Below are 13,651 nucleotides of genomic sequence, written 5' to 3' on the forward strand. Positions count from 1 at the left end.
TGCAGAGTAAGCACAGTATAAATGCTTATCTTTTTCGGCAACTACATCTATATTACTCAATTTTTACAAAAATGTACACTACAATTACATCATTTTACAACCAGACTGGTGGATTCATTTAGTTTCGCTACCTCAGGCATCTGACTGGCTTAGTTTGCCAATGCTTTGATGAGACATAAAAGATTCAGATCAACTACATGTACAAATAACAATCCATTTCTGCAGAATGTCCCACCTGAAATACAATCAGTAGGTGGCTAACATTCTGCTCATTGCACAGTGATAACTTTGAAGACTTGTTAAGAATTTTAACAGGTATGCTGATAATACATAAGAAAACTACAATTGTGATTACACGTAAGTTGAATACACATGTCAAAATTACACTGATCAGCCAGAACATTATGACCACCGGATTCATAGATGCTATGTCCACCTTTAGAATGGATAATAGCAGTGACACATCATGACGTGAAAGCAGTGAGGTCTCGGTAGGTCGCTGGAGCTAGTTGACACCTTGTCTTCACACACAAGTCACTTAATTCCCATAAATTCTGGGGAGGTGGGCAATGAGCTCTGACGCCAGTTCAGTTACATCCCAGATGTGTTCAAACAGGTTCAGATCTTTCAAGTTGGGGGACCAGTACATCAACTGGAACTTGCCACTAATTTCCTCAGACCAGTCCACCTCACTCCTGGCCTTTTGACATAGTGCCTTATCTTGTTGAAAATTACCCCTGCCATCGAGAAACATGATTGTCATCAAAGGGTGTACATGTCTGCAACCAGTGTATGATACTCATTGGCCCTTATGGTGCATTGTTCAGTCTCCAGTGGCCTCACGGATGCCTGTTTGAATTTTCCCCAGGACATAATGGAGCTGCCGCTAGCTTGTCTCTGTCCCACAGTACATGTGTTATAGAGCGATTCCCCTGAAAGAGGACAGATTTGCACCCTCCTCTTGGCATGATGAAGAAGGTATCAGGATTGATCAGACCATGCGACACCCTGGCACTGTGCCAACGTCCAGTGCCAATAGTCACGTACTCGTTTCAGTTGTGTTGACTGATGTTATGGTGTTAACAATTAGCACATGCGTAGGTCATCAGCTGCGGAGGCCTATCATTAGGAGTGTTCAGTGCACTTTGTGTTCAGACACCCTAGTACTCCGCCCAGCATTAAAGTCTGATGTTAGTCTCGCCACAGTTCACCACCTGTCCTGTTTTACCTGTCTACCCAGACTATGACATCAGACATCTGTAATAAAGGGTAGCTGTCCAACCCCATGACATCTGGACGTGGTTTCACCATGTTGTTAGGAGACTCACCACAGTGCTCCTCAAACACCAAAGAAGTTATGCAGTTTCCAAGATAACATGTTTCTTGTAGTGGCCATTTTCGGAGCAGTTGTATATAAATTTCAGTTGTTTCAAAGAAAATGCCTTTTGCATGCTGCACATTGAATTTTTATTTTTATTTATGCACCCTGACACGTTTCGCCTTTTTTTCAAGCCATCTTCAGTGGGTGTCAGGTAACTTCTAATTCACTGCATCTAAGCAAACTGCTTTTTCTCATCCGGCAACCAGGTGGACATCTTACAGTTCACTTTCAGTTCACTGTTTTTGTTACACATCACTGTAACTGCCATCTTCTTGTTCTTATGTTGGATTAATAAGTGTCTAATTAGTTAGGTTTTTCTCTTTTATATGGTGTTCAGCAATGCCCCTTTCTCTTGCAATTTCTCACAATACTTGCTCAAACAAATCTTATTTTAAAATCTAGTAGAGTGCTATTGTCATGAGCTATTGTGCTATCCACATAAAAATTCAATTACTTGATTTACAAGAGTGTTTATACACTTATCACACAGAACATTACAACCGCTAACCTACTAACAATATAAACATGTCTAGGATATAGTAGCATCACCTGGCAAGGAATGACTGCTAGTAAGAAATATGCATAGTGCATGTAGTGTAGTGAATGTGCTGTCCGTGTGTAGTATGGGGGAGGCATGTGATTTGAGGAGCATTTGAAAAGTCCGCGCAAAAATAAAAACTACTTACGTGTTTGGGATAAACCTTTTTTATTTTTCAACATAGTCTTCTTTTAGACTTATACACTTTGTCCAATGCTGTTCTAATTTGTTGATCCCTTCTGAATAATAGGACTTGTCCAAGTCTGCAAAATAACTATTAGTTGCTGCAATCACCACCTCGTTTGAATAAAATCTTTGTCCCGCCAGCCATTTCTTCAAATTGGGGAACAAATAGTAGTCCGAAGGAACCAACTCTGGAGATTAGTGGGGGATGTGAAACTAGTTGGAATCCTATTTCCATTAATTTTGCGACCACAACTGCTGAGGTGTGTGCTGGTGCATTGTTGTGGTGGAAAAGGACTTTTTGCAGTCCATTCGCCAGCATTTTTCTTGCAGATCAATTTTCAAACTGATCAATAACAATGAATAATATGCACCTGTAATAGTTTTACCCTTTTCCAGATAGTTGATGAGGATTATCCCTTGCGAATCCCAAAAGACAGTCGCCATAACCTTTCCGGCTGAAGCACTGGTCTTTGCCTTTTTTGGTGCAGATTCTCCCTTGATAACTCATTGTTTAGATTGTTCTTTGGTCTCAGGGGTATAGTAATGTATCCATGTTTCATCCACAGTGACAGAACGACGCATAAAGTTGTGCGGATTCTTCCTGAACAGCTGCAAACTGTCACTGCAACGCTTCACTTCACACAATGGTCAAGCATGAGCAATCACGGGACCCATCGTGCGAATAGCTTTCTCATGTCCAAATGTTTGTGCAAAATATTATGTACCCATTCATTCGAGATGCCCACAGCACTAGCAATCTCACGCACCCTAACTCTTCTGTCATCCATCACCATATCATGGATTTTATCAATGATTTCTGGAGTCGTAACCTCCACAGGGTGTCCAGAACATTCAGCATCACTTGTGCCCATATGGCCACTCCGAAAATTGTGAAACCACTTATAAACTGTTCTAATTGAAGGTACAGATTCACCATAATGTTTATCAAGCTTCTCTTTAATCTCCTGAGGCATTTGTGCCTTTCATAATGTAATGTTTAATCACCACATGAAATTCTTCTTCAGCCATTTTTTGACAATCACTCGACTTCCTTGATTCACACGAATGCCAAACACAAAGAAATAGACCAATATTGCTGAAACTTAGTGTGTGTTCTTTCCAAAGATGCTACTAACTAAACATGACCTCGATATGTGCCGGTGATGCCATCTCTCGGACTTTGCATGGGCTTTTCAAATGCCCCTCGTATCTGAGTTTGATCGAGGGCAGACTGTGATGGACTGGAGGCTCTGCTTAGCATCTTGGGAACTTGCAGTTGTTTAAAAAAAATGCCTTTTGCATGCTGCACATTGAATTTTTATTTTTATTTATGCACCCAGACGTGTTTCGCCTTTTTTACAAGGCATCTTCAGTGGGTGTTAGGTAACTTCTAATTCACTGCATCTAAGCAAAATGCTTTTTCTCATCTGGCAACCAGGTGGACATCTTGCAATTCACTTTCAGTTCACTGTTTTCGTTACACATCACTGTAACTGCCATCTTATGGCAGTTACAGTGAAAACCTAACTAAGAGAAAGGGGCGTTGCTGAACACCATATAAAAGAGCAAAACCTAACTAATTAGACACTTATTAATCCAACATAAGAACAAGAACATTTTGAAAAACATCTTTGATGATAATATACTAGCCAAATATCAAGGAGTGGAGCCATCACCACTACCAATGTTCACTTGAATGGTGGCAACAACCAACAATTGATGAAAACATCAAAATACTGAACAGTGCCTAGTATCAACAAGCTTATTGTTGGTAGTTCGTGGCGGCGGCGGTGGTGGTGGTGGTGGTGGTGGTGGTGATCATAATCATCATCACACTAACTTTCCAGTGATCTGTGAAAAGTTCATAAGCAGACAGACTGACTAGTGGTTATTGATATCTGAGTCCTTATATAAAGGTGCTTATCTGTGGCATCAACCTTACACGTGTATAAAGGAAGGTCAATTCAGTAAAGTCTGTGAACAAGGATGATGAAACCTGACACCCTGATCTAGTCGGTCTTCAGTACCTAGGGTTACTGCCCAAAAGTTCAACTCGGTATGTTCTTCAGCGACCACTGTAAGGTGCTGTGATGGTATGTTGCATGTATCAAGGAATGATAATTTTAGCATCACTACCTATACCAAGAGGCTGTCTGTCTGATTTGATGTTTGTGTACATAACTTTCTGATATTAAAATGAATTCTTTGAATTCCCAGTGGCTTTGCATGGAATACTGGTTAACAGGCATATCCAAACTATTGAAGCAGGCCAGAGTCGGTCATTCTGCTGATGAAGCTTCAGTAATACAAAAAGTATTATTGGCAACAAATCGTGCAAAATGTGAATGTGTATTTTTTTTGTCATAGGGGAATATTTGAAAATCGTCCCCTTCTATATACAGAAGGCACTTAAATAAATTTGTGTATAACCTACATATATTAAAAAATCTTGTATGATATGACACTTTCAGTGGGGCATATTCTATGAGGCATATCTTGTTTTAACAACAAATTCAATTGAATCGTTTCCCCTGATATTATACCATGTATTTCTGTAAAGATGTGGTTTCGTCCAATAATACAATTCATTTGTAAATGTTGGAACTGTGTAAAAACATAGGGTTTGCTAAGGTTAAATGTGTTCTAAGAAGTTAATAGTGATAAGCCACCACATATTCTATCTTTCAGTTCATAGAGACTGTCGAAGGACATTGATGGAGAAAAATTTTGCAACACCGAAAAGGAGTTGTCGAGACAACAAAAGTTGGTACATGTATTTATACTCCTGAAAGATGATTTCTATTCAAATTTCACACCAGTTGCATAAGAGTGGTGCTGGTAGCACCACTATGATGATGAAAATCACATTTGATTTAAATACATGCTGTAAGGGTTGTGAGTGTTAGTTACCTTTGAGATTGAATGTGGTGAGGTAATGTTATCAAGAATGCCTTTATGGCAATGAGGATGCCGTTATCCACAGCTCACTGAGTTTGAATGAGGTTGTGTAATAGGGCTACGAGAAGCAGGAGCACTCTCATGGTTATCCCACGCACTCTGACTGCACTGAAAATTTGTATCTCAGTGTACTAATTTGACCTGTTGTGCTGCCATTCATGAACAGCATTCCAAGAGTTTTTTCTCACAGGATAATGCTCACCCACATATTGTTGTTGTAACCCAGCATGCTCTACACAGTGCCGACATGTCATCATGACCTGGTCAATCACCAGATCTGTCTCCAATTGAGCACATACGGGACATAATTGTCAACAACTCAATCATCATGCGTCCCAGTATTGGTTGACCAATTGCAACAGACATGGAATTCCCTCCCGTAAACTGACATCCGGCACATGTAAAACACAGTGCATGCACATTTGCATGCTTGCATTCAGTATTCTGGCAGTTAGACCAACACTTCACATTTGCAATAGCTTATCTCGCTCTTACATTAACTTCTGATCTTGTAATGTTAATCACTTAAATAGGTAAATGTATTCCTGAAATTTCATGACTCTGCACGTCTGCCCCTGGTAGCTGAATGGTCAGCGTAATGGATTGTCAATCCTCTGGGCTTGGGTTCGATTCCCACCTGGGTCAGGGAATTTTCTCCACTCAAGGACTGGGCGTTGTGCTGTCATCATCATCCTATCATCCTCATTGACTGCAGGTCGCTGGAGTGGCGTCAAATTGAAAGACCAGCACCCGGTGAACAGTCTGCCCGACAGAGGGCCCTAGCCATATTATGATTAAATAAATTACTCTGCATTAATTATTTTTTGGTGTTGCAGTTTTTTTCCATCAGCATATATTAAGACCAGGATTACTCGTCTTTGTGCAAGACATTTTGTCCCCATCATAACCCACCATCTCAGGATGCAAAAGACAAATGGCACACAGAAAATTTTTCTGTTATCGTCAGTCTCCTTTTCATTTCTGAACCCTCACATCACTACTCCTCTTCCCACTCTGCCCGCTTGTTGTCACTACTAGCATATGCTTTCTTTTGTATTCATTTATTGTCTCTTCTTTTAATTTTTCATATACTCATGCCTTTTTTTTTTCCTTCGCCATTTTTGTTTCTCTCTTGTTCTGGCCACATCGTCTTATCTGATTTTATTTACAGCATGTCATAGTGTTATGTCTGATTTGTGAACCTTTATCATTATGTGACTTCCTAGGCCAGAGAAACACTCATTGTCATTTCCTAATTAGTCCCACTTTCACTAACCCTATCAATTCTGTTGCCAAATTAAATAAGTCCCAGAAATAAGTTTCAGAAATAAGGCCCAGGAATTAGAGACTTTAATGCTATCCATGTGTGCCTACTGTGATGGTAAGTAGAGATTTTTTTCTATATATACTTAATTCGTGTTTTATTTTGATGGCAATTTTCCTTGTAAATATTTTGTGACTTAATCTGTGATGAGCAGAATGTATACATTTGTCCAATAAAATACCTAAACTTCACACTGCTGTCTAGGTACAGACAATAACTGAAGGATAATGATCCATACATTATATAGGGGATTGCAAGTAGGTACATTGTCAACAATGGTTGAATGCACTGTTTATAATATAACTGTTAGTCATGTGAACCTTATTTTCCTTCCAATTTCCTCTCCCAGCGCATCCTTTGCTTGTGATCACACTAACTTCCCTTCCACTCTCTCCTAAACATTTCCTCTTGGATATGCAGCATATTGTGTCATTTTTCTGTTGACAGCTTTGGAATGTTAGCAATTACATACATTTCTTCCCTTATCTCTGAATTGAGAAAGAGATGTAATTACTTTTAAAAAAGGTAGAAGTATTCATTTTCTTTTTAAAAAAGTAATGGAAATTACTGGGTTGAACAAGGCATAAAATAAGGGAAAGGCAAACCACTCACCTATATCGGATCAATGCGTGGAGCACAGAAACATGTAACAGAGAACAGCATTCATTCTAGCTTTTGAGCACAATCTCTTTTTCTAACAGTAGTACACACATTCACACATACACAACACACAGACACCCAAATGTACTTCATTTTATGTATTTTATTTATAAACTGTTCATAATTGCTAGTTTCTGATTCTAGTTCAATTATGCTTGGCAAGACAATAATGGCAGTTTGATTGTGCAAATTGAGGAACTTTCCAAGATTTTTGTTCGTTTGAATAGAAACTCAATAAATTTCTAACACTTTTACTACAAATTTATGCACTCTTACAGCTATTAGTTTACATGGTATTATTTACTGATGTATACACTGAACTAAATAAAGAATTGCTTCAAAATGTGATGAATTATTGCATTTAAAAATAATGATTTCCTACCAATAAATCCATTTGCGCTGTGCTTGCAAAAGTAGTTTTACCAAAATCATAGGCAGCACAAGGAAGCCATATGAGCAATACACACTTTAAAATACATCTTCCTTATAGAACTACTGCTGCAGTTGGAAGATTAAGTTCAGTAAGTTACATAAAGAGGTAGCCATGTAACATCTCAAATAGAAACTCAAAACATTTGCCTATGGCAGTGTGTTGAAGAGGCATTGTGACTCAAGTTTAAATGAATAGTTGACCATGCATTGGATAGATATATACCTACTAGAACAGTTTGTGATGGGAGGGGCCCTCCATGGCATGCAGTCACTCTAAAGGAACAGTGGCTACTATGTCTAAAACAAAGCATAGGGCTACAGACGAAAAGACACTTAATAAAACACATTTGGCTGTCATCAGGGTGAAATGCAAAGTCTTAAATGACTATCATTGCAGAATTTTATCGAATGACTTCTCTCAAAATTCAAATATATTCCGATTGTGTAACAAGGCTGTCAGTAACACCAAAATTACTGTCCTGATGCTCATTGATGATGTAGGAAATGAAATACAGTGTAGAAAAGCAAAAGCAGAAGTACTCAATTTCATTTTCAAATATTTCTTTACTAAGAAGATACATAAGTTCCACCCCAGTTTAACTATCACATCACTGCTAAGACAAATGATGTAGTTATTAGTGTCAGTGGCATTGAGAAACACACAATATCAAAAAATTAAACAAGACTCCAATGCCCTATGAGATCTGTCAGATTCTAAACACAATTTGTTACTGAGTTAGCTCCAGTGTTAACCATAATATGTTGTAGATCCCATTAACAAAAATTGTTCTTAGTGATTGGAAGAAAGCACAGGTCATACTCTATTCAAGAAAGATACCCAAAGTGACTGATTGACAGGAATGGGTGAAAGAAAATCAGTAGAAGAAGAATGGGTAGCTTTGCGGAATGAAATAGTGAAGGCAGCAGAGTATCAAGCAGAGTATCAAGTAGGTAAAAAGACGAGGGCTAGTAGAAATCCTTGGGTAACAGGAGATATATTGAATTTAATCGATGAAAGGAGAAATTGTAAAAATGCAGTAAATGAAGAAGGCAAAAAGGAATACAAATGTCTCAAAAATGAGATCAACAGGAAGTGCTAAATGGCTAAGCACGGGTGGCCAGAGGACAAATGTAAGGATGTAGAGGCATATCTCACTAGGGGTAAGATAGATACAGCCTACAGGAAAATTAAAGAGATCTTTGGAGAAAAAAGAACTATCTGTATGAATATCAAAAGCTCATGTGGAAAACCGGTTCTAAGCAAAAAAGAGAAAATAGAAAGGTGTAAGGAGTATATAGAGGGTCTATACAAGGGCGATGTACTTGAGGACGGAAATGGAAGAGGATGTAGATGAAGATGAAATGGGAGATATACTGTGTGAAGAGTTTGACAGAGCACTGACAGACCTAAGTTGAAACAAGGCCCCGGGAGAAGACAACATTCCATTAGAACTACTGACAGCCTTGGGAGAGCCAGCCGTGACAAAACTCTACCATCTGGTGAGCAAAATGTATGAGACAGGCAAAATACCCTCAAACTTCAAGAAGAATATAATAATTCGAATCCCAAAAAAAGCAGGTGTTGACTGATGTGAAAATTACTGAACTATCAGTTTAATAAGTCACAGCTGCAAAATACTAACGTGAATTCTTTACAGACGAATGAAAAAACTGGTAGAAGCCGATCTTGAGGAAGGTCAGTTTGGATTCCATAGAAATGTTGGAACACTTGAGGCAATACTGACCCTACGACCTACCTTAGAAGATAAGTTAAGGAAAGGCAAAACTACATTTCTAGCATTTGTAGACTTAGAGAAAGCTTTTGACAATGTTGACTGGAATAATCTCTTTCAAATTCTGAAGATGGCAGGGGCAAAATACAGGGAGCGAAAGGCTATTTACAATTTGTTCAGAAACCAGATGGCAGTTATAAAAGTCAAGGGGCATGAAAGGTAAGCAGTGGTTGGGAAGGGAACGAGACAGAGTTGTAGCCTATCCCCAATGTTGTTCAGTCTGTATATTGAGCAAGCAGTAAAGGAAACAAAAGAAAAATTTGGAGTAGGAATTAAAATCCATGGAGAAGAAATAAAAACTTTGAAGTTCACCGATGACATTGTAATTCTGTCAGAGACAGCAAAGGACCTGGAAGAGAAGTTGAATGGAATGGACAGTGTCTTGAAATGAGGATATAAGATGACCATCAACAAAAGCAAAACAAGGATAATGGAATGTAGTCGAATTAAATCATGTGATGCTGCGGGAATTAGATTAGGAAATGAGACGCTTAAAGTAGTAAATGAGTTTTGCTGTTTGGGGAGCAAAATAACAGATGATGGTCAAGTAGAGAGGATATAAAATGTAGACTGGCAATGGCAAGGAAAGTGTTTCTGAAGAAGAGAAATTTGTTAACATCGAGTATAGATTTAAATGTCAGGAAGTCGTTTCTGAAAGTATTTTTATGGAGTGTAGCCATGTATGGAAGTGAAACGTGGATGGTAAATAGTTTAGACAAGAAGAGAATAGAAGCTTTCGAAATGTGGTGCTGCAGAAGAATGCTGAAGATCAGATGGGTAGATCATGTAACTAATGAGGAGGTATTGAATAGAACTGGAGAGAAGAGAACTTTGTGGCACAACTTGACTAGAAGAAGGGATCGGTGGGTAGGACATGTTCTGAGGCATCAAAGGATCACCAATTTAGTGTTAGAGGGCAGTGTGGATGGTAAAAATCGTAGAGAGAGACCAAGAGATGAATGCACTTAGCAGATTCAGCACAGGGTAGAGTAGCATGGAGAGCTGCATCAAACCAGTCTCTGGACTGAAGACCACAACAACACAACAACAACCCAAAGTGATCCATAAAACTACTGCTCAATCCCATTGATGTACATCTGTTATAGAATCCTAGCTCATATTCTGAGCACAAACATAATCAAGTATATCGAACAGAATCACCTTGTCCATGCCAATCAGCATGGATTGCAAAAATGATTATCGTGCAAGCCCCAGCTTGTGGTTATCTCACATGATGTTCTGAAAGCCATGCCATGAATAAAGGTAATCAGGTGGATGCAATATTCATTTACTTCTGAAAAGCATTTATCGTAGTTGCACACCAATGCACATCAACAGATGTAAAAGCATGTAACTTCAAATGTGCCCCAGGAAAATGTGTTGGCAGTATCTCAGTTCATGTTGTATATTGATGATCTGGCAGACAATATTAACCTCAGATTTTTTGCAGATGATACTGTTATGTGTAATGAAGTAATATTCGAAAAAGCTACTTTAGTATCTAGTCATATCATAATTAGATCTCTTAAGTCATGCAAAGACGGAAACTTGCTTTAAATGTTCAGAAATATAAAACTGAACAGTGGAAAATCCAGAATGGAATAATGACAATATTATGAAAAGGATAAAATGCTATTCACCATATAGTAGAGCTGTTGAGTCACAGACAGGCACCAGAAAATGACTGTAAAACAAGTAAGCTTTTGGCCAAAAAGGCATTCATCTAAATTACACACACACACACACACACACACACACACACACACACACGAAACTCTCACGCACATGACCACATTCTCTTGCCTTGGCAGCCAGAGATTGTGGTAATGCGTATGTGAGTGTATGGATGTTGTCTAATTCAGATGAAGGCCATTTTGGCCGAAAGGTTACTTGTGTGACAGTCTTTTTGTTGTGCTGTCTGCAACTCAACATCTCCACTATATGGTGAGTAGCAACCTATCATTTTCATAATACTGAAATATAAAACTGTACGCATCACAAAATGAAAATATGTAGTAGCCCATCACTATATCATCAGTGAGCTATATCATAATCAGCCAACACATAGAATTACATAGGTATAACAATTTGTAGGAACGTGAAATGGAATGATCGCATAGGTTCTACCACAGTTAAGACTGACAACAGACTTTGATTTCTTGGCAGCATATGATAAATTCCGTGTGTCTACAAAAGAGGCTGCTTAAAAATCACATGTATGGCCCATTGCAGAATATTTCTCAAATGCAAAGGATTCATACAATATTGGACTAACAGGGACTATTGAGTTTATACAAAGAAAAGCACATGGATGGTAACAGGTTTGTTTGACTCATGACACAGTATCGCAGAAATACTGAAAACCTTGAGTTAGCAAAACCTTGAAAATATGTGTGTTACCCTCAAAACCCAACTTATAATGTTTGAAGGGCAGTATTAAGTGAGGAATCTAGAGATATTCTTCAGTCTCATATGTATTGCTCCCTTAGGAACTGTGAATAGAAGATTAGACTGATTACAGTGTGTACATACGTATTTATCATTCCCAGTGCCATACACTGTTTTACCGAGCGAGGTGGCGCAGTGGTAAGACACTGGACTCGCATTCGGGAGGACGACGGTTCAATCCCGCGTCCGGCCATCCTGATTTAGGTTTTCCGTGATTTCCCTAAATCACTCCAGGCAAATGCCGGGATGGTTCCTCTGAAAGGGCACGGCCGACTTCCTTCCCCATCCTTCCGTAATCCGATGAGACCGATGACCACGCTGTCTGGTCTCCTTCCCCAAAACCAACCAACCAACCAACCATACACTGTTTTAACAAGAAGAAACAATAACGTGCCATACAATGCAAAGTATCACCAGGCATGCAATTCACAGTGATCTGCACGGTATGAATGTGGATGTAGATGCTCAGGGATGGAAATTAGTGTCATCATACTGCATTTATTTTGTGTGGCTATGAAATACTAGTGTGTTTATGAGATGTTTGGGAGATAAACAATGTAAGTTAGGATGCTAACCATTTCCTTTCATTCTTCTTTTAAATGTTTATGCATTCTAATGCATAGAAAGACAAAGGTGAAATGTCATGAATAAAGCAAAGCAAGTACATTGCCAAAGAAAATGAACCCTTACAGACATAATAATACTACATTTTTGTAATTTCATTCTAAAATGGAGTAAACTAAAGTTCACTTTGCTGTCAGTGTTGTGGAAAGCAAGTCTCCTACTAAATCTTGCAGATTTATTAAAATTCTTCAAATAATTTGTTTCAGGTGCGGACAGTTTATGTGGAAGATTGACAGAAAAGATAAACAGCAATCAAGGGCATAGACTTATACTTGCACATATGCCTCTTCTTATGGTGTGCTTGGAGGTGAGACTGTACTATCGGTACACATTTTTGTTAATAAGAATAAATTTGTGGGTTATGAGAAATACATTTTAAGATAATCTCTTCATGGAACAAATCCTTATGAAGGAAATACAAATATGTTGAGGGAGGGAAAAATTAAATGAGCTGCTGGGTTAGAGAATTCGGAACCACTTACGACAGAAGGAACTGAGATCTGATCTGAAAAATGGAAAATGTTATAGTCAAAAATGTAACTTCAAAAATGTAACTCATAAAGGTCTTGTTTGCTGAAAATTAAAATTAAGTTAGGCAATGACATGGACGAAGTCCAAGCTTTGGTGTGACTTGCTACCCATTTAGTTCAGAGTTACTCAAATTTTCCAGTATAGCAGTAGCAGTGTAGCCCCATTATCATAGTCCATTCTTGCTCACTGGCAGCTCAACAGTTCTCATTTTGCTAAAAAGATTGATAATTGACTGAACTTTAACTGACACACTTCTTGCATTACTTACAGATGAATCTTTATTTTTGAATTCTTTCATATCATTAATTGGGCTGGCGTAGATACTAGAAATGGTGTATATTATAAGTTCATTATGTTACTGGATTCAAAGACTTGAAATGGAAATCAATGGAAGCAGATAATAAATTATGACAAGAATAACAAGTTAGTTTGCGTAGCCATCATCTGCAGCAAGCACAAAAATATTCATTTTGAAAATAAAAGCCACCTGTTTCTTGCTGCAATGACTTATACTGGCACATATGCGTCTTATGGTGTGCCTGGATGCGAGATTCTGATATCAGTACACATTTTGCTAGTAAGAATAAATTGCATGGTTGCAACCAGAAAACTGTGGCTTTTAGTGGCAAAATGAATGCAATAAAGATATTTTGGAGGTTGACAGTGAGCAACTCTTTGTGGTGTGAGAAAAATGCTGGATATGATAGTGGTCCTCATATTGCAGCATACCTGTAGAAATAGGAAGTTCTGTTGAAGAAGTCAGCTGATGCATTGCA

The 13,651-nt window shown here is 38.4% G+C and overlaps 1 protein-coding gene across 2 annotated transcripts in view; it reads left to right on the top strand.

Moving 5' to 3' along the window:
• LOC126202961 (phosphatidylinositol 4-kinase alpha) overlaps positions 1-13,651 on the top strand; it is a 203,645-nt gene that overhangs the window by 60,651 nt on the left and 129,343 nt on the right. For both annotated transcript variants that reach the window (XM_049937089.1, XM_049937090.1), the window contains one exon: positions 12,551-12,651. In XM_049937089.1, the coding sequence (XP_049793046.1) occupies positions 12,551-12,651 (101 nt within the window). The remainder of the gene's footprint in view (positions 1-12,550; positions 12,652-13,651) is intronic.

This window comes from Schistocerca nitens, chromosome 9, assembly GCF_023898315.1.
Source record: "Schistocerca nitens isolate TAMUIC-IGC-003100 chromosome 9, iqSchNite1.1, whole genome shotgun sequence".
Classification (NCBI taxonomy): Eukaryota; Metazoa; Arthropoda; class Insecta; order Orthoptera; family Acrididae; genus Schistocerca; species Schistocerca nitens.